Consider the following 18,509-nt stretch of genomic DNA (forward strand, 5'->3'; position numbering starts at 1 on the left):
CGATTAATCTTAAACAAAATGTACGTATTCGTTATTTTATTTATATTTCGTACAAAAACCAAAATACATCATTCGTATATACAATTGTGTGAAACATTTTATAAACATATTGAGTCTTTCAAAATATTCAATTTTCTTAATTGCAATTACTGAAAATGGTGTCCATATCCAACTGAGATAACATTTCATCGTCAGAATCATTTTCAGTATTACCAAGTACATCATTAAAAAAAGATGAAGTTTCCGGCATCTTTTTTTTATAAGCGTTTCGTCGTTTTGTTTTACATTTGATGCATTTTGAGATTCTACGCTCGGTGGAGATAACTCTTCAGGACTTTTAAACTGCAATAACTTGGATCTTATGGAAACTCTACGTCTTTGTACACTTTCTGTTTTGTTACAAAAAGATGAAGGAACCTCTTTTGCCACTGATTCTACTTTTTCTTGTGAAGTATTTCCATCACAGTCATCAATATGCATTTGTTCAGAAAATGAATCGCTTAATACCTTTTGTTTCACTTGTTTAGTTAATACTGCATCCATTTGTACATTCTTAGAATGAAGTGGCAGACGTTTCTTCGGATAAATATTTGGAGAAAACCTCTTTAATGCTTTTAGCAAATTTTCAGCTCTCACTTTGTCATCATTATGTGTGCTTTCTTTTTGTTTTTCTACAAATGGTTGTTTGCTGTTTTCATTCGCGTGTTTTTTTAATGTTGAATCGGTAAAATTCTTCTGATTTTGTGAATTTGTAATTTTAGCGGGAGAAATTGAAATGGAAAGATCAATATCAAAATCCATTGATTCATTTACAGCTTGGACTGTTTTGTATGTGTTAGGACTGTTGGTTTTAATATCTTCTGTACTCTTCTTAGAACTTGATGAATCTTGAATGTTGCTGCTGTGTTTTAGTTTAAATTGGAAATCAGTCTTTGACGAGGGTGCTTTCGATGGTTTGGAGAAACTGTAATCTTTCTTTTTTTTCTGTTCTTTTCCTGTTTCTTCTTTTGAAACATTTTCTAAAACTGATGCCATATGGACTGTACGTTCTATCTCACCTTTATTAGTGTAAATTCCCAATAAACTTGACGGCGAGATTAAGATCTGATATTTATTTGAAACGAAAGTACTAGAAATCTTTAATAAACCTACATCATGTAATAGTACAACAACATTTGGCTCTAATAAGCCAGGATATTTAAGCGGTATATCCCTATGAACAATTCCTTGAATATTGTCTGTAAAATCTCTTAAAACAATAGGAGGATTCTCGTGACTATGATCTATACGCTCAATTATTCCTGCCATAAATTTAACTTTTGTGCTGTTGCAACCCTTTGTACTTGCCATTTGTTTCACAATTGCAATTTCGTAGCCTTTCAAGAAATCTTGTGGCAGGTCATCTAACATTAACTGCCAAGCACCTTCTGTGAATAGATTTTTTGTGTTTTGAGAACAATATTCAGGTAATTTGCTAGAATTATTTTCCTCGTTTGTTTTCTCATTTTCTTCTAAACTATTCAAATATGAAACAGGAGGAATAGTATCTATATCATCTGGTAATAAACCAGCTGGTCCAGGAAATTTTCTAACTAATGTCATCTTCTTATTAGGTTGTACTTGATCCTTAGTTATTGATAATGTATTTTTGATAATATCATTTTTGGGTTTTAAATTATTCACAGATTCTGGCTTCATTATATTACACAGCAATTCCTTCCTTGAATTTTTAATTGAATTTGACTTAGAGTTATCATTGTTGAAACTATTTTCTCTCTGGCAGTTATTTTTAAGAATCTGATGTTTTATTCCATTAGTACTAGGCACTTTAAATTCCTGATTTACATTTATATTATTATTGTTTCTGATTTTTGCTTCAACTTTTCGTGGATTTACATGTGTTATGTTCTTTTGTACAATTTTATCTTGGATATTTTTGTTTTTTAATATACCAAGTACTAAATTCTTTCGAGATAATTTATTATCTTTATGATTTTGTATATCAGAATGTACATTTGATAAAGTATTATCACATGATTTTTTTGATTCGCATATAGTCTGAGAAACATTCTCATCCAATACATTTTTATTAAACATACTAAGAATCAAATGTTTCCTTGATTCTTTGTTCTTATCAGATTTTACTATCTCTTTACTGCTACTCTTTCTGTCATCCAAATCAACATTGTTGTCAGGTGAAAAAATAGGATCATTGCAAATTTCTATCTTGCGCCTTTTTGGTTCAGTTTCTTGATTATCTGATTGAGAATAAAATTCAACCGCTTTATCGTCTATATCGTTTAAGAAATCCTAAAAATATACATTAAGAAATGTTACCCACGGGTTATGTACAAAATACATTTCAAATTTACCTGATCAAGGTCCCAATCATCGGTATCAAACATTTTTACAATATTAATTTTTTATTAATTATACTATTATTTTAAACAGTACATACGATATCCGCAAGATCATATTGTAAACAGACACAATTTATATCATTATTCGTAGTGTCAAATTACGATTCTTAACCATCAAATAAGAAAGATGGATACGTGAAAAACTTCGAATTTAACAGACGCCATAATGATGGCGGGTATTTTGAATTCGAGCGCCGAAAAATCAAAAACGTGGGTAATAAAATCAGCTTTACATCATGCATAATATTTATTCATGAAATTTAAACATATAGTATTAAATGTATTAAACAAATACAATAGTATGCTGCTTATAAATGAATTCTTCACTCTGAGTATAACATTGCTTTTGCCACTTTGTCTGCTGTATCTTTACCAACCAATTTTTCCACAATAGCTAGACCAAAAGCAAATGCAGTGGCTGGGCCTCGGCTGGTTATTAGATTACCTAAAATATAACACATATTATATCAATTTTGTATCTTTGAAAATAAATAAAATTTGTATTCTTAATTGATATATACCATCAGTTACAACTTTGTCCTCCAAATATTTATATTCATTTTTCAGTTCATCTTTCACAGAAGGATAGGATGTAAGTTGTTTTCCTTTAGCAATTCCATGTGCTTTTAGTGCAGTTGGTGCAGCACAAATAGCAGCAATAATTCTGTTTTCCTTTTCTTGCTGTTGCAACAGCTTTCCTACTTCTGCTGACTGTTAAACATAAAGATAATCTGTTATATGCTTTTTTTACAGGAGAGTTTGAATATACTTACCGTGGCAAAGGCTTTTGAACCACCAAGACCCCCAGGCAATATTACAACATCATATGTTTTATTAACTGCATCTTGCAATTTTGCATCAGCACAAATTTTAACATCCCTACTGCATTTGACGCATTCGCTATCAGTAATACCAGCAACAGTAACTTGAATCTAAGAACAATTTATAATATTTTGTTCAAGTTTATATAACGTATACATTTAATTTAAGGTTATATCTTTTAAAACAAGACTCACATCGCCTCTACGCAAAACGTCTGCAGTTATTACAGCTTCCATTTCCTCAGAGCCATCGGCTATTAACAAAATTGCCGTTTTCTTCGCCATATTTACAGTATATTTTACGTTTGGTTGTAAAACTGTAAGAACCTTACAAGCCGACTGCGCAAAATGTGGAAGCATGCGAAACAATATTGCCATAGATATACGTGTATGTATACTGATAAAACAAAAATTACGTCTGATGTTGGCTATTGATGTATGACATTATAGAATAAATCGCATGATTTAAGATAAACATCTATATATATTAAATGACTAATAACAAATTGATTCAAAGCATCAAATAAATACATAATTATATTAAAAACATGTACATTTATTTGCAAGCATTAGTAAAATTTCTACAAAGTTGTGTACAAATACTGTATTGAATAAAATTGAATTTTCAAATTGCCACCAGAGAAGCATCGACGAAAAGAAACAGAGGAATGTATGGAATCGGAACGCACCCCCACAGAAGAAAAAGGAAACAAAACGCAGTACAAGATGGCTGCGTTTGGGTGTTGTGTCTACTAATTTGTGTAAGACAATTCTGTAATATTAGATGATTAATTCATAGTGAAATATTCAATTTTCTTCGTACAATCGTTAGTGTAATTAAATTTGTGTGTAATGCGTACACGCGGGAGCAAGTCGCGTTGGGAGGAACAATGCTAACACATCGTTGAAACATTTATCACGGGTGAGTTTGCCTTGAAATTTTATGGCTTTCCACTATATTTTAACGGCTCCACGGAATTCCGCCAAGGCGAGGTGTGCGACCAGACGAAAAATGAACTTTTCATCTAATAATCATTCATAGTATATCGGAACGATGCTGTAGATGATTTTTGCAGCTTGAAATTTTGTATGCATATATTTTCTTTTTACGTGTTCCGCGTACATGACGAAATTGTGTAAATAGCTGGTTTTTTTTCTGTATCTTCACATTGCACGTCGATGAGTCAATCAAAATTTTTACGATGTCCATCACTCCTTGGCATGCCTTAATTGCGTTACGATGATGATAAAGTCTTTCGATTTAAGTAAAAACTCATTTAATGCTATCTACCGCTTTCACCGTGACTCAAGACCACTTCAAGAAAGTTGAAATATGTATTTACCAATGTATTCATGATAGGTTATTATACGAATATTTAATTCGCTTCATAAATCGTACGATTTTTTTTTCTTAAGGCTAACGAAAGGTTTTTCAAATAATTATGCAAATTAGATGAAATCGACTTTCCAGGATTTGTTTACATGTGCTTTTGTTAATTTCATCTGTGTTATATAAATCTGTTCTGAATAAAATAGATTAATGTTTATAGTTTTCAAAATGCACATTTCATATTTATAGCGTGTTATTTTTATAGGATAATATTTTATAAAACTTGAAAATATGTTACATTTTTTTTTCTCATGTAAAATGTATAAAATCACTTAGGAATATATAAAAGGTACACAAAGAAAGGTGCTTCAAAGAAAATATTTAATTAATGTTAATTGTTTTGTTTAATACTTCAATGGCATTAATAATTTTATTTTAAATATAAATGTTATTTTCGATAAGAAAAATTGTATGATTTAAAAAATGTAAACATTAATACCATAATAACTGACATCATTATAAAAAAAGGGTCATTAAAAAAAAAAGGAAGCATGTTAGCAGTACTTTTTCTTAAAAAGGTTTAACAAATATACTGATAGAATAACTATATAGTTCAGGGGGTGGATGATAGGAATTTACTGAAAATCCAAGATAGAAGCCGCTTGAAACACTGGAGAAAGACGGTGGAGCTTCGGAGGAGGAGGAGATGTCTGCCGGCACCCAGGGCGAGATTCGGGTTGGCCCTTCGCACCAGGTTTGCCATATACCTTGAAAACCTTTTATGCTACTTAGCTATATCGCACAATGTACCTAACTCAAGGCTTGTTCTCCTAAAATATGTATTCTGAGTGTATAGATTAAAAGAAAAATATGATCATTGAAGCACCAGGTAATTGTGACATCATCTTTTTCACAATACCTAATATTTTCAATGGTAATTGCTTTCAATTTGTGTACTTATCTTTTCTTTTGAATGTAACTAAGGTTAAGGCAGTAAACTTTTCAAGTAATTTCTATGTTATCTTATATCGTTAGGTGTGTATATATTGTTCAAATGTTATTAAAGTACTTACAGTTTCAAACACTTTTTCATCATTGTTCAGTAATGTAGGTATACAGGAGCATTAATTTGATAGATTACAATTTTTATTTCCAATCAATCAATTCGTATGCTTTCCAAACGGTATAAATATAAGGATATACTTGAGTAGCATATATATCATTATTTTACCATATTATTGAATCTAGTTATTTTGTTTTTAAAAATTGTTAAGAATATGCATGACATGTGTTTAGTTACAGGTATAGAGCACTAGAGATACCAGTGTTTTCTTAGTGCTTGAAGTTCATATTTACAATTTTTATTATGCAGTTAGAACTTTGATATCCATTTGCATTTATACACATTAACAGATAAACTTTAGTCTTAAACATTGAGAGTCACTAGTACCTACCTATTCCTCATACAGCTTTGTTGTATGTCGATGGTTCAAATAACAATGATAGTTATTTTTCAATAAAGTTATAATAATGGATAAGTCGTAATAATAATAATTTTTATTTACTTAACAGTACAAACCCAACACTCAAGTACTATCATCCCTCAGATCATTCCAATTGCTGGGAGACCCTAATTATGATGCAAGTTATTATGATGAAACATCCTAATAATGATGTATAGGATAATATTACATAGCATAAGATATAGTTTTATATTTACAGTGGTTTTCAGTCACGGTGAAATGATAAGTTATACTACTTTATATAATAACCCATTGGTTACTTGAACCATCTATAAATATAAAATGTTGCAAGCGAAACATTGAAGTCAAAAAAAAGAAAGAAAGAAAGAAAAGAAAATTTATGGAGAAGCATTTATATTAAGTAAATAATCGATACATACTTTCACTTATCTACAAATTTCATTTCATTATCTTTTCCATAAGGTTCTTGTGTTTCCATGTTGTACATATCGTGTTCCATTTGTTTGTGAAATTGTGTTTCTCATTTTCTCCATTCATGTTTTTTTATCCATTCACCGAAAGAAGACGATATATCACGTGAATGTGTTTTTGTTCGCGTGCATTTATTAACATTTAGCTTTGATTGTAAACAGATTTCGAATGTAATAACTCTAATTGTTCTCAATGTTATAATTCACAATGTTATTTAAAAGAAAAAGAAAAAACTTGTTCTCGTCTTCTCATGCTTATATTTATGATCATTAGTTTTTTACACAAAACATTAAGTACTCACGCTACTTCTTGTACCAGTAATATAACAAAATGGAACAGAATGGAAAAATAAAATAAACTGGCTCGTGTAGTTTCTGAAAAAAGCAAGCCGGAGTTATAGGTGCGTACAACTAACTCGCTTTGGCATTGGTGCTAACCACGCACAATCCCGAATTTTGGGTACAGGAATTGGTTTCTTGTCAGGCCCGTTTGCCTGAGTATCGGCCGGGTATACCTCCTGGAGAGCTGCTTCCTGATCCAGAGTTTTCTAAAGAACGAGAAGAGCTAAGATGGATTCCAGCTATGGCATTGGACGGGGATCTTCTGATGTACTTGAGAGCAGCACGATCTATGGCTGCATTTGCTGGCATGTGTGATGGAGGATCCCCGGATGACGGTTGTGTGGCTGCTTCCCGTGACGACACGACTATCAATGCTCTGGACATATTGCACGACTCTGGCTATGATCCAGGAAGAGCGTTGCAGGCGTTGGTTAAATGTCCCGTACCTAAAGGCATTGATAAAAAATGGTCCGAAGAGGAAACTGTAAGTAGCAACGATTAAACGAACAAAAAAAAAAAAAAAAAAAAAGAAAAGAAAACCGATTCAGTCTCTGAAACGCGTATGATTTCATAAGTTAAAAGGAACACAGAGACTTACGATTAATTGGCCGTCGATCTGCCCCCTGTAGAAACGCTTCGTCAAAGGACTTCGACAATTTGGAAAGAACTTTTCAAGGATTAGAAAGGATCTCTTGCCGCATAAAGACACGGTAAATTGTATTGATATTTAAACTTGCCGGTATGATTATCAGATTGAAGGAATAAAAGTATTTTTTCTTTTTTTTCTTTTAGCCGGAATTGGTGGAATTCTACTATTTGTGGAAGAAAACTCCAGGGGCGAATAATAATCGACCTCATCGAAGACGACGTCAGGGTTCCCTTAGAAGGATCCGCAACACGCGCAACTCCCGTGCCGGTACCCCGAAAGAGGAGGTGCCGACTCCACCGAAGGATACACCGCCAGCTAGTGTTAATCAGAAGGAACCTATTTCAGAGCCGGAAACTGTACCTGTTGGAACGCCGGCTAGCAATAATCCTGGTGGGGAAATTAGTTCTGTGACAGAGGACGATAATTCGGAGGAGGATAGTGACTCTAGGGATACGAATACTAACGGGGCAACGCATTCGTGTCAGCATTGTTTCTCGACTAATTCGAAGGATTATCAGGTAGCCGGTAAGGATAGGTTATTGCTTTGTACGGAATGCAGAACACATTTGAAGAAAACCGGGGAACTGCCGCCTGCTCCACCGTATCTGTTCCGCCCTGTGCCCGCGGAATCACCAGATAGCCCAGGTAGAATGCGTACAAGAAACAAGGCCAAGGAGACGCCTAGACCAGCGAGACCTCGACGTACAGGTGGAACGGATACTCCTGATCAAGAGAAGCAACAGCAGCAACAGCAAACGCCGGACAAGAGCAAGAAGAAGTCTTCTAGCAAGCCGGAAACACCGAAGAAAGGACAGAAACGACCACCGGCCGACGAGGTGGACGAGGACAAGGAGTCTCAGAAACGTAAACGTCCCGGCGAACGTCCTGAGAGTCCTTCGGAGTCCCTCACAACCGACAGTAACTCTCTGATGGACGAACCTGAGAGAGAAGGAGAAGGTGATACAAACGAGAATCAACCCACTCCAGTTACGGTGCCAACCGAGGAGCCAGTCAGTCCGGCTGTAACTACACCGGAGGAGCCTTCCGAACCAACGCCCGTATCTACTCCCGTACCACCGCCCATACAGGCATTACCCATATCTGTTCCTGTTATTCACACCTTAGAGAAGAAACCGTTGCTAGAGGAACCGGTAGAGACTAAGGATCAAATAGAAGATGTACCTTTAGCTATGAATCAACCTATGAAGTTGGAACCCATGCCGATAGAACCAGTCATGTCCCCATCGAACGAAGATATGAAAGAGCCTGAACAGCAGTTGAACTTGACCACGTCGCAGTCGTTGAACATGAACGACATGAGTCAAAACATGCCTCGTAACTTGTCGCAAACGATTCAGAACAGTGGTATGTGCGGTTCTGCTGGCTCGCAAGGTATGCAGAATTCGCAGATCATGTCTCCTACGCACCAAGGACTGCCGCTTAACATGCAATACGCGTCGAATGTTCCTCCCGTTCAAAACGTACCGCAAAACTTGTCGCAGAGCATGCAAATGCCGCCGAACATGCCGCAGAATATGTCGAACGCGCAAAATATGGGACCAACGCAGAATCTTCGAGCTCACGGTGAAAATCTGTCGAATGCGCAAAATATGCCTCAAAGCATACCGGGACCACCGTTAAATCTGAATATCTCGCAGAGCATACCGACGAACATGGCCCAGATGCCTCAGATGCCGAGTTCACCGCAACCCCTCGGATTGACCGTGATGTCATCTGAGAACAGGATGTCCGAACGAATCTCGGACGATAGATTGCCTCCGGAACGAATGAGAGACGGCAGGATACCGGATAGAATATCAGAAAGAATGCCAGAGAGACCGGAGAACAACGAGCCTGAGAGAAATGAACCGAATAATATGTTTCAACCGATTCAACCAAGCGGAATGTTGTCGATGGAGAAACCATCTTCCATGTACAATTTAGCCGGGACACCTCCGATGGAGCCGCAGAATTTGAAGATCAAGCAAGAGATCATTCCGCCGGAACCGGATCCTCTGCAGAGCTTGAAGGAAGTGAAAGTACCTGGTTTCCAGTCTGGCTTCCCGGGTCCAAGTTTAGAGAATATTAAAAAGGATCCGGATAGTTCCAGCAAACCACCCACGCCGAGCAAACACTCGATGCAAAGTAGTCAGCCGGTTCCTCAGATACAGTCTGTGGCTGCCTCTCCGACACCGACTCTTCCACCACCACCTACATCCATCCCTCAACCCGTGATGCATCCAGCTCAACAACCAAGCCCCCACATGGCTCACCCCTTCCATCCTCATCATCCCTTGATGCATCATTCGTTGTTCACTGCCATGCACCCGTATCATCCTCACGCTTATCCAGGATACGCGCCCGTAGGAGGTTATCCTTCGTTCCCGCCGTATCCTTACGGTCCGGTACCCCACGCCATTCCTCCTCCCTCTCCCCAGAGGAGTCAAGAAAGTACAACCATGATGACGGCGCATCATTCGAGTACCAGTTCCAGTGTGACGACCAGAGAAGAAGGGGAGAACCTGATCGCCACGCATCACCACTCCTCCACTATGCATCAGGCCACAGCGTTACACCACGATAAACTATTAACCATCTCGTCGCACAGTTCCCACAGTCACTCGTCATCGCATAGTTCTCACAACACTCAACGCAAGCCATCGTTGGTGTCTGCAGCGTGTCTGACGTCCAGTAGTTCGGCTCACCACCATCACAGACCCCCACAGTCTCAGCCTCCGGTCGTTCAAGAGCCGAAGATAGAACCCGACCTCGTAGAACAGGAGCAAGAGGAGACGCCTAGTCCGCGAGGTCCGTCTCCGGAGCCGCGAATCGAGGACTCGGAGTGTCACAGATCACAGTCCGCTATTTTCCTGCGGCACTGGAACCGGGGTGAAAACAATTCCTGCACCAGGACGGATCTGATGTTCAAGCCTGTCCCTGATTCGAAGCTGGCCAGGAAACGGGAAGAGAGGTCGAGGAAACAGGCCGAGAGGGAAAGGGAGGAACGCGACAGAGCTGCAGCGCAACAAGCCAGGAAGATGACCACCCCGGAGAAGCAGCCGGAAGTCTGCAAGCCACCCAGTCGAGGACCCCTCGAACCCGTCGTGTCCCCGTACGACAGGTACGCCGCGAGACCAGGCTCGTACGCCGACACGCCCGCCTTGAGACAGTTGTCCGAATACGCTCGGCCCCACGCGGCGTTCTCGCCTGCCAGGCATCCAGCTCCTCCGGAACCGATGCTGCATTACATGTACAGCCCTGCCGCGCGAGAACGCTTGGAATTGGAGCAACTGGAACGCGAGAAGAGAGAAAGGGAGATCAGAGAATTGCGGGAGAGAGAGCTGAACGACCGGTTGAAGGAGGAACTTCTGAAAGGGACACCTAGACCGATGCCAGCACCGGTGGATCCGCATTGGTTGGAGATGCACCGTCGCTACGCCGCCGCAGGACTCGCGCCTGGACCGTCAGGACCACCTCAAGCTTTACACCAGTTCGGACTTTACGGAGCTCCGCCCGGTCCCAGTCAGTTGGAAAGGGAACGTTTAGAAAGACTAGGTAATGTTCACTCCTCAATTACCAGATTAATCGTTTCCCTAAATATGCGTATCTCTCTTCTCGCCTAGTGGACTGAACGCAAAAATTAACTATGATTCTGAATGAGTGATTTTAGGCTTTTGCGGTTCGGGTTGATACTGTTCGAACCTTTCCAAAAAAAATAAAAAAAAAAAAAGCCAAAAAACAAAAAAAAATCTGTCACTCCTTTCTCTCATTTTCGACTGTATTATTATTTTCTGTATCGTTCCAGCTGACTGTTATCTAATATCATCTATCAGAGGACATATGGGAGTTTCGAGCAGTAACTACTACTAGTTCATTATTCTAAGCCAGGCATGGGCAGAGCAAGTAGCAAGGCGGGCACGGACCACCTACGGCAGCCTATGGGCACAGCGGCGGGCACTCCTCATCCCCCTGTCTCTCGAAGTGGCACATCCGAGTTACATCTGATCCTCACAATCACATCCTTAGGCCTAGCGTTATATTGGTAGAGTAAATGGCACGGTAGCTAGCAGGATAAATTTATATATTCGCGATCGTACTGTTTGCTAGTATACTTAACCACTTACTGTATCAATGTAAATTAAGTCCCTGAAATGCTATCCTCACCATCTAGCGATGGCCCGTAGTAGAATAAACATGAACCTGTAAATAAGCCAAACACATGGGCTGCCCGTACGGGCAAGTTCGTGCTCATCCCTGTACTGAGCGAACGGTTTTGCGAATTCGATCGAGTTTAGGATCTAAATCAGTGTTGTTCATTGTTTACAATTTCGTAGAAAGATTATTCTTTAATGTATTAATTAGATGTATATATTGAAACTATCCGTGTGGACAGCACTGATCTAGGGATAAAGCGAGACAGTAGTCGTTTCCGATTGTTAGCCGTCTTTGTTTCTTTACTGATTGATCTTCAGAATATTATTTAACGATTAGAGTACATATGGGTAACGATCGGAAGCGTCAAACACCTGACAGAAGAGTGCCGCAAAAAAGTAAAGAAAAAAATTGATTGTCGAAAGAAATGAATATAGCTGGTTAACACGTTAAGAGTACGGATTAGAACAGTATGTTTGATCGAGGCGCTGTCGGGTTTAGGGATACCGACTGCAGCCGGCGGGGGGCCAGCGGGTGCAGGGGCTGGCCATCCCGTGGCGGCTCATCACCACGGCCAGCTGGACGAGCGACTGGCTCTAGCTGCTGACCCGATGGTCCGGTTGCAGATGGCTGGCATTTCGCCCGAATATCATGCTCACACTCATGCGCATACTCATGCGCATACGCACTTACACTTACATCCGGGACAGCAGCAGGCCCAGCAACAGGCTCAGCAACAGCAGGAAGCGGCTGCGGCTGCAGCTGGATTCCCCCTGCCTGGTAGGTCCTAACAATCAGGATGTTTGAGTACGCTCCATGCACGATGATCGATCCTTTCACCGACTAGCCAGAGTTGCAAATTTTTAAAAAATACCACACAGACATTGGTGTAACTAGGATTTCTCTCTGGGGTTAAATCAACTCCCTTAGTTTTACTAAAAATGTAAAGTGTTTAATTTTAACATAATTTTGTATTGTATTGTATGTTTTGTATTTAGTTTCATCCAAATGTTTTTGTACTCATTTTAGTGATTTTGGTGGAGGTTCCATGCTGACCTTTACCTAGTTACACCAATGCGGATATGATACCTTGAAGTGTATCAGAACACTTGAATAATCTTGTCATTTTTGATATATGATAAAATGATAAGAATATAAGAATTTTTTTCTTTTGTATCATATTCTCAATGTTACGTGTAGAATGATCTGGACACGGTTGATAAGATCTCTTCAAGTGTCCTTTGATTTTACATGTTAATAGATTATGTTATTACGGATCTTTCTGTGTATATGATTTTAAGTTCAAACTACAGTGTTTTTCGAAGAAAAGCGTAGAATTGTAAAAAGTGTATCGAAACGATATATGTTTGTAATGTTTCATAGTCTGTAATTTCGTACGTTCAATTAGGGTAATATCGAGTTTATAATCGGTAAAGCGGTCGATTGCGTGTAAAGCGTACTATGACGTGCTTTTTCATTTAATGAGTTTTCAACATCAGTCATTCTAACTAAATAGAGAAAGCGTTCTAATTGCCATCGAGAGCTGACATATATATATTTTTTTTCTTTTTGTTTTGTTTTCGAGTTAAAAGTGAAAAAACGATGAGAACCAACGTATAAAGAAATGTTTCTCTGCGGCAAAAAATTTTTTTTGCATTTTTCTGTCGCTTCTCTCGCTATGCCATTATTAACTTGCAAACCAGAGCTTTACGATCATCGAGCGCAGCTTCTGGGGTGAAGGTACGATCTCTCAATAAAAGATTCCTATGAGTTCTCAATAGCGTGAATTACGTTTTAAGTAAAACAATGCAATTACGATTGTATGCGTGTACGTGCGTGGATGGGAAGAATACAATGTGATGTCTGTAATTAGTAGAAGAAGTACATTCATATTATATTACTCGATATAATATGAACATTACAACGGTACATTTTGTATGTTGTCATTGTATCATTCTTTTGTAACGTATGATTCGTTATAGTCTATCCAAAATCACTTACCCACTCAAGGCTATCAAGAAAAATTCACATTGTTATTACCAAGCTTCAAATTGATATGCCACAAGTGGTATTTTGCGGTACTTTTATGTCACCAAATCGTGTCAGACTTTATATTATTTATTGTAAGTAACAATCAACCGTTTTATTTTTAAGAAACCTTTATGTAGTCGTTTTTGTTAAATTTTAAGCTTCTCAAATTACTGTTCTGCGATACTTTTAACTAAGGAAATTCTAATAAGTGTATCTAAATTATTTATATATTGGAGATTGCCTTGAGTGATTAAGTTAATTGATTTAGGACAGGCTACAGGTTCAAGGAATCGTTACAATAACTCAAAAGCAAAAGTCTGACACGCTTTAAATCATGCATGCCTGTCTCTATCCATCAATTTTCAATGCTTGTTATATAATTCTACTTTGAAATGTTACAATCGCCTGTACAATTTACTAACGTTTCCCTTGTATGTACAGCGGCAGCTGGTGCGAATTATCCACGACCTGGCTTGATGCCCCGTGATCCAGGACTGGCACTTCATCCCGCTGAACTTCTCGGAAGACCGTACGCCGACATGGCAGCTCATCACGAGCAATTACAACGTCATCTAATGATGGAACGCGAACGATTCCCTCCTCATCCATCGCTCGTCGCACACCACGAGGAATATCTAAGGTTCGTCCTTTGAAAATCCATAAAAAAAGATAACTATGCATTACGTATGCTTGCATTAGACGACGACCGTATCCGACTAACAAAGGGTGTTTTTTAGACAACAGCGCGAGCGTGAGCTTAAAGTTCGCGCACTGGAAGAAGCTGCACGTGGATCACGCCCTTAAGTATCATTGTAATTTACATATACATACATATATATATATATATATGTGAATGATTATCCTTCAGAAATTAGGGATCTCGTTCTACAAAACGTGTACTTGACGATGGGGTCAACCACGGTGTTTTTTCAAAAGTAAAATAACATGGTGCAAGGAGATAGAGGTAGAGAGAGGATCTGCTCGCGAAGATCACGTTCGACGACCATACGTTTAAGATGAGAAATTATTTTTACGCAGTTTTCCTTAGAGCTAAGTAATAATAATACGGGGTAATGGAAAGAACGTAAAGATTGTTACGGTATATGTAACATTTTAGTGTAAATAACACAACACAGGTTTTCAAGTAATAGTGCTACGTGAAATGGGGTGGTTCGTTTAGCACCATAGAAGGATTATAAAGTTTTTATATATAGATATATATATATATATAGCGATCGCTTGACGTGTAAATTTGTTTGAAATCTCTCTCTATATATATATTATATATATAATAACGGATTCAGAATATATTACCCATACGTTCAAACGTGGATTCGTTCCGTTTCATTCGATCTTTTTGTTCTTTTTGTTTTTCATGTCGGTGATAATGCCAAAGTGTTCAGAAGGAAAACGGTTCACCGCGTTCTCTCTTAGTCTTTTTCGTGATTACCCTGGAGAGTAGATCGTTCTCTCTTCTTTGTTTTACGTACTGGATATTTTAGGATCAAATGGACACGGAATTTGTCGTGTCCATTTTTATTTTTATCGCCGTTTAGAGAAGTGACTTTCAAACGTGTCTTTGTTTTTTGTTCTTTTTTTTTTTTTTAACTGTGTCCGAACCATTTTAGGGACAATTTTCTTATTAGTTCACAGACTTTCCGTGTTCTAGCGTATCTCTAAGGTGTAACTTAAGTTTTAAATATTATTGTAATTCTTTGTGTCGGACAATTTGTATATTTTCTATATATGTATCCTTTTAAGAATTTTACTCTGATGACCATTGAGCGTTTGATACATAGTTTGATCGAGCGGTTGACTAGTAATAAACATACACACACACACACAGGAAAGAAATATTTAAAAAAAAAAGAGAGAAAACTTTGCAACAAAGTGACCAAAGTTAAAAAAAAGTTTATAGAAGAAAGAAAACTGGCGTCATGTGAACGCATAATCTTCCATGGTCGTAGATTAATCCCCGTAGATTTCACAGAAAATATATGCTGTATGGTGCAGGCGCTGAAAATGAATACGTAAATAATGTTTTTTCAACAAATAAGAGAGAGAGAGAGAGAGAGAGAGAGAGAAATGAGAATGCGTGAGAGAGAAGCAAATACTAAAGTAATCTTTATTCTGACGACCATTCGTACATGTAAATTTTCTGCTATATAATTAATTCAGTGTAATCTAGTTATTTAACTAAGTAAAGATATTTCATAGGAACGTCCCGTTTTTAATCGTATCGTTCTTGTTTTAGTTTTTCTCCATAGGAAGCGTTCCAATTAATTTAGAGCGTTAATTATGGTTTGTATCATGGGAAAGTGAATTATCGTTTTGTCTGCTTGCACTTACAAGGCTGTAACGTGGTTTTTCACTTACGTTATTATTAGAACAATTTATCTGTAAAGAAAATTATATTTGCATCGCTGTAACCAAATCTCAAGCAGACGTTTTCATTTCTTCAACATTTGTTACCAGAGAAATGGGAGGGGAAGAGAAAAGTATATCGAACATGGAAATTTTATGTAATCAAAAACAAAAAATGGAAAAAAAAAAAACGAAGCTGAATCATTGTATTTCTTATTACCAGTTTGTCTGTCACTGGACTTATTCTGGACAGAAATAAACGCCTGTCTTATAAAATTCATCTATCTTTTTAGTATCGTGTTATGGTAACTCGTATCCAAGCTGTAACATCAAACAAATTTGTAGAAAATGACTGTTACGAATCAGCCAGAAACAACATGAAACTGGCCTAATTAGTTTTACACATGGAATTTGTTTTCCTCGCTCTTCCTACCGGTTGCTGGTTTGTTTTTATTGACCGTAATGTGAAACCCAGCCACCGACCACTTTACGTGGGAGTCATCACATCCATTCACGTTTGTGTGTTTCTGTGTAGGAAGTGCAAGTGTCGGGTTCGTTCTTCAGAAACTATTTGTCAAGAACCGCTCAAACTAATACCGAATATTTTCAAGAAAGAAAAAGATAAACAGAATTCTACAGAGTACCTGGTAGATTTTTCCAAAAGAATATCTTTTCAGTTTCTCTGTACGAAGAAGGTGCATTGTTATATTTCAAGGAATTTGAAATTCTATAAAATTTCTTAAGAGACAATTCACCTTCTTCCCCTGTAGTCTCTACACGTTATCAAAGGTCTGTTAATAGGTACACGAATGCTTTTATTTCAACTCGGTAAATCATTATAATTCTATCATCATTCTTAAATCTATTTGTATTCTAGTTTCTATGCATGAAGAAACATTTATCCCATAAGAGACAAAACGACTAACTGCATGTTTCTTTAATTTTCAGATTTCATCCAACTGCATCAAATCATTTTATTTTCTGTTTTCTATTTTTATTGAATATCTGGTTGTATCTATTTACTAACATATTCTCTTTTTACCAGCAAAGCATCATGCAAGTGGTTCATTCGCCCCTAATCGGATACACGTGCATTTCACATGTGTATTTAAACGCAGGGGCGGGGTAGGATGGGAGGGGTGGGGACTAGGGGTGCCTCGTCGGGAGAGAATTTCTGGAGGAAACGAAGGAAGCCGCAGCACTTAGTCATTCATAAATAAGCAACCGGTCAAGTCGGACGTCTCTTTCAAGTTTGCGTTAGTCGTTTAGCGATTTAACTGATAGCGGCGTGGTTGCGGCATGGCTGCACGAAAGAAAGAGGAATCATCAAAACAACGTTATCAAGCGAACGCACGTGAAAGGGACCGCACTCATAGGTGAAAATAATTTCTTTTTTTCATCAATCATTATCTTTTTTTATTTCGTATTATTGTAATGGACATTGGTATGAATAACAATTTTACTTATTCAGGATTATTTATTGTATTGCGTACATATTTTTAAGCATTCTGTTAATCGTTTAAAATACAAATACCGAAGGACATATGTAAAGTCATCGTTCTTTTTGCTGTTAAATTAATGAAATGTACCGTAAAAACATTGTTTAACACGAGAATCGGTGTGCAATATTGTCAGTATTCAAAATTTGTCAAGATTCCAGAAATTTTGATCTTCCTGTACAGTGTGAACACGGCTTTCAGTGCACTGAGGACGTTGATACCGACGGAACCCGCGGATAGAAAATTGTCGAAAATTGAAACATTGAGATTAGCCAGCAGTTATATTAGTCATTTGGGTGCTGTACTCGTCGCCGGTCCCGTAGATCAACCATGTTCACGCGTCGAGGATCCCGCTAATGTTTATGGGAAAAATCATTGGGCCGATTCGCAAACAAGGCCGCAAGTTTGCACTTTTTGCCTTGCCATGCACAAAAAATATGTAAGTTCATGAATCATTACAGAGGACATGAATTACATTCGTATCAGTTCTAATCGAAACAAAAAAAAAAAATTTCTCCTATAATTCTAATTCCTTAGGTTGTTTTAATTTATTTCTGTTGTATGCTATCAGAGATACTTAACGTTCTTTCTTTTTAACTTTCAGAGCTTGAATATTTATCCCGAGGTAATTTCAAATTACTACTAGAGTTGTGAGAGAGAGTGATTTTTCAACGACGTACTTCGATTATAAGGAACCTGTATAAATCATGTTATATAAGTAAAATAATTTATTGTATATTTCTTGTATATACACGTGTCAATGAGATTAATAAATTTTTATATTAACTTGATCCATTTATCGTATTCGTTGCGCAACGCGTAACTATGTTATTAAATAAATATTTCATTTTATTATAATATTCATTTCTAGGAAGATGGAGTGAATTTTTTTGGTTCAGACACGTTTACGAGTGTCATTTGTTTCGTCGTAACATTTGAACGTCGAA

General features: G+C 37.6%; 5 protein-coding genes across 18 annotated transcripts in view; 3 read left to right on the forward strand and 2 right to left on the reverse strand.

Moving 5' to 3' along the window:
• Positions 1–3,244, forward strand: part of LOC114876339 (testis-expressed protein 10 homolog) — a 21,044-nt gene extending 17,800 nt beyond the window's left edge. Inside the window, exon 6 of the transcript XR_006829792.1 lies at positions 3,174–3,244. The gene's annotated coding sequence lies outside the window, so the exon portion shown is untranslated. The remainder of the gene's footprint in view (positions 1–3,173) is intronic.
• On the reverse strand, positions 10–2,578 carry LOC114876338. Its single transcript, XM_029187702.2, has 2 exons — positions 2,373–2,578; positions 10–2,310 (listed from the first exon to the last, which is right to left on the reverse strand). The coding sequence occupies exons 1-2, from the start codon at positions 2,403–2,405 to the stop codon at positions 37–39; spliced, it is 2,307 nt and encodes a 768-aa protein (XP_029043535.2). The 5' UTR covers positions 2,406–2,578; the 3' UTR covers positions 10–36.
• On the reverse strand, positions 2,644–3,723 carry LOC114876347 (protein dj-1beta-like). Its single transcript, XM_029187720.2, has 4 exons — positions 3,437–3,723; positions 3,194–3,352; positions 2,942–3,131; positions 2,644–2,865 (listed from the first exon to the last, which is right to left on the reverse strand). The coding sequence occupies exons 1-4, from the start codon at positions 3,617–3,619 to the stop codon at positions 2,744–2,746; spliced, it is 654 nt and encodes a 217-aa protein (XP_029043553.1). The 5' UTR covers positions 3,620–3,723; the 3' UTR covers positions 2,644–2,743.
• Positions 3,551–17,207, forward strand: LOC114876332 (arginine-glutamic acid dipeptide repeats protein). Of its 12 annotated transcripts, XM_029187679.2 has the most exons (11): positions 3,552–3,629; positions 3,882–4,163; positions 5,184–5,325; positions 6,800–6,926; positions 7,010–7,351; positions 7,497–7,577; positions 7,660–11,071; positions 11,322–11,372; positions 12,170–12,448; positions 14,141–14,339; positions 14,425–16,339. In XM_029187679.2, exons 5-11 carry the CDS (start codon positions 7,109–7,111, stop codon positions 14,501–14,503), a joined length of 4,344 nt encoding a protein of 1,447 aa, XP_029043512.1. In that variant the 5' UTR covers positions 3,552–3,629; positions 3,882–4,163; positions 5,184–5,325; positions 6,800–6,926; positions 7,010–7,108; the 3' UTR covers positions 14,504–16,339. The 12 variants fall into 12 exon arrangements, with proteins under 12 accessions (XP_029043508.1, XP_029043505.1, XP_029043507.1 ...); XM_029187675.2 differs by lacking the exons at positions 6,800–6,926; positions 14,425–16,339 and adding an exon at positions 17,109–17,207 and having other exon boundaries at positions 3,551–3,629; positions 6,992–7,351; XM_029187672.2 differs by lacking the exon at positions 6,800–6,926 and having other exon boundaries at positions 3,551–3,629; positions 6,992–7,351.
• A 6-nt stretch (positions 17,208–17,213) lies between these two features.
• On the forward strand, positions 17,214–18,353 carry LOC123987648 (basic helix-loop-helix transcription factor scleraxis-like). 3 transcript variants are annotated; one of them, XM_046287483.1, is made up of 3 exons: positions 17,214–17,439; positions 17,746–18,001; positions 18,167–18,353. In XM_046287483.1, exons 1-3 carry the CDS (start codon positions 17,363–17,365, stop codon positions 18,206–18,208), a joined length of 375 nt encoding a protein of 124 aa, XP_046143439.1. In that variant the 5' UTR covers positions 17,214–17,362; the 3' UTR covers positions 18,209–18,353. The 3 variants fall into 3 exon arrangements, with proteins under 3 accessions (XP_046143439.1, XP_046143440.1, XP_046143438.1); XM_046287484.1 differs by having other exon boundaries at positions 17,764–18,001; XM_046287482.1 differs by having other exon boundaries at positions 17,346–18,001.
• The last annotated feature ends 156 nt before the right edge of the window (positions 18,354–18,509 follow it).

The sequence above is a fragment of the Osmia bicornis genome, chromosome 10 (assembly GCF_907164935.1).
Source record: "Osmia bicornis bicornis chromosome 10, iOsmBic2.1, whole genome shotgun sequence".
Taxonomy (NCBI): Eukaryota; Metazoa; Arthropoda; class Insecta; order Hymenoptera; family Megachilidae; genus Osmia; species Osmia bicornis.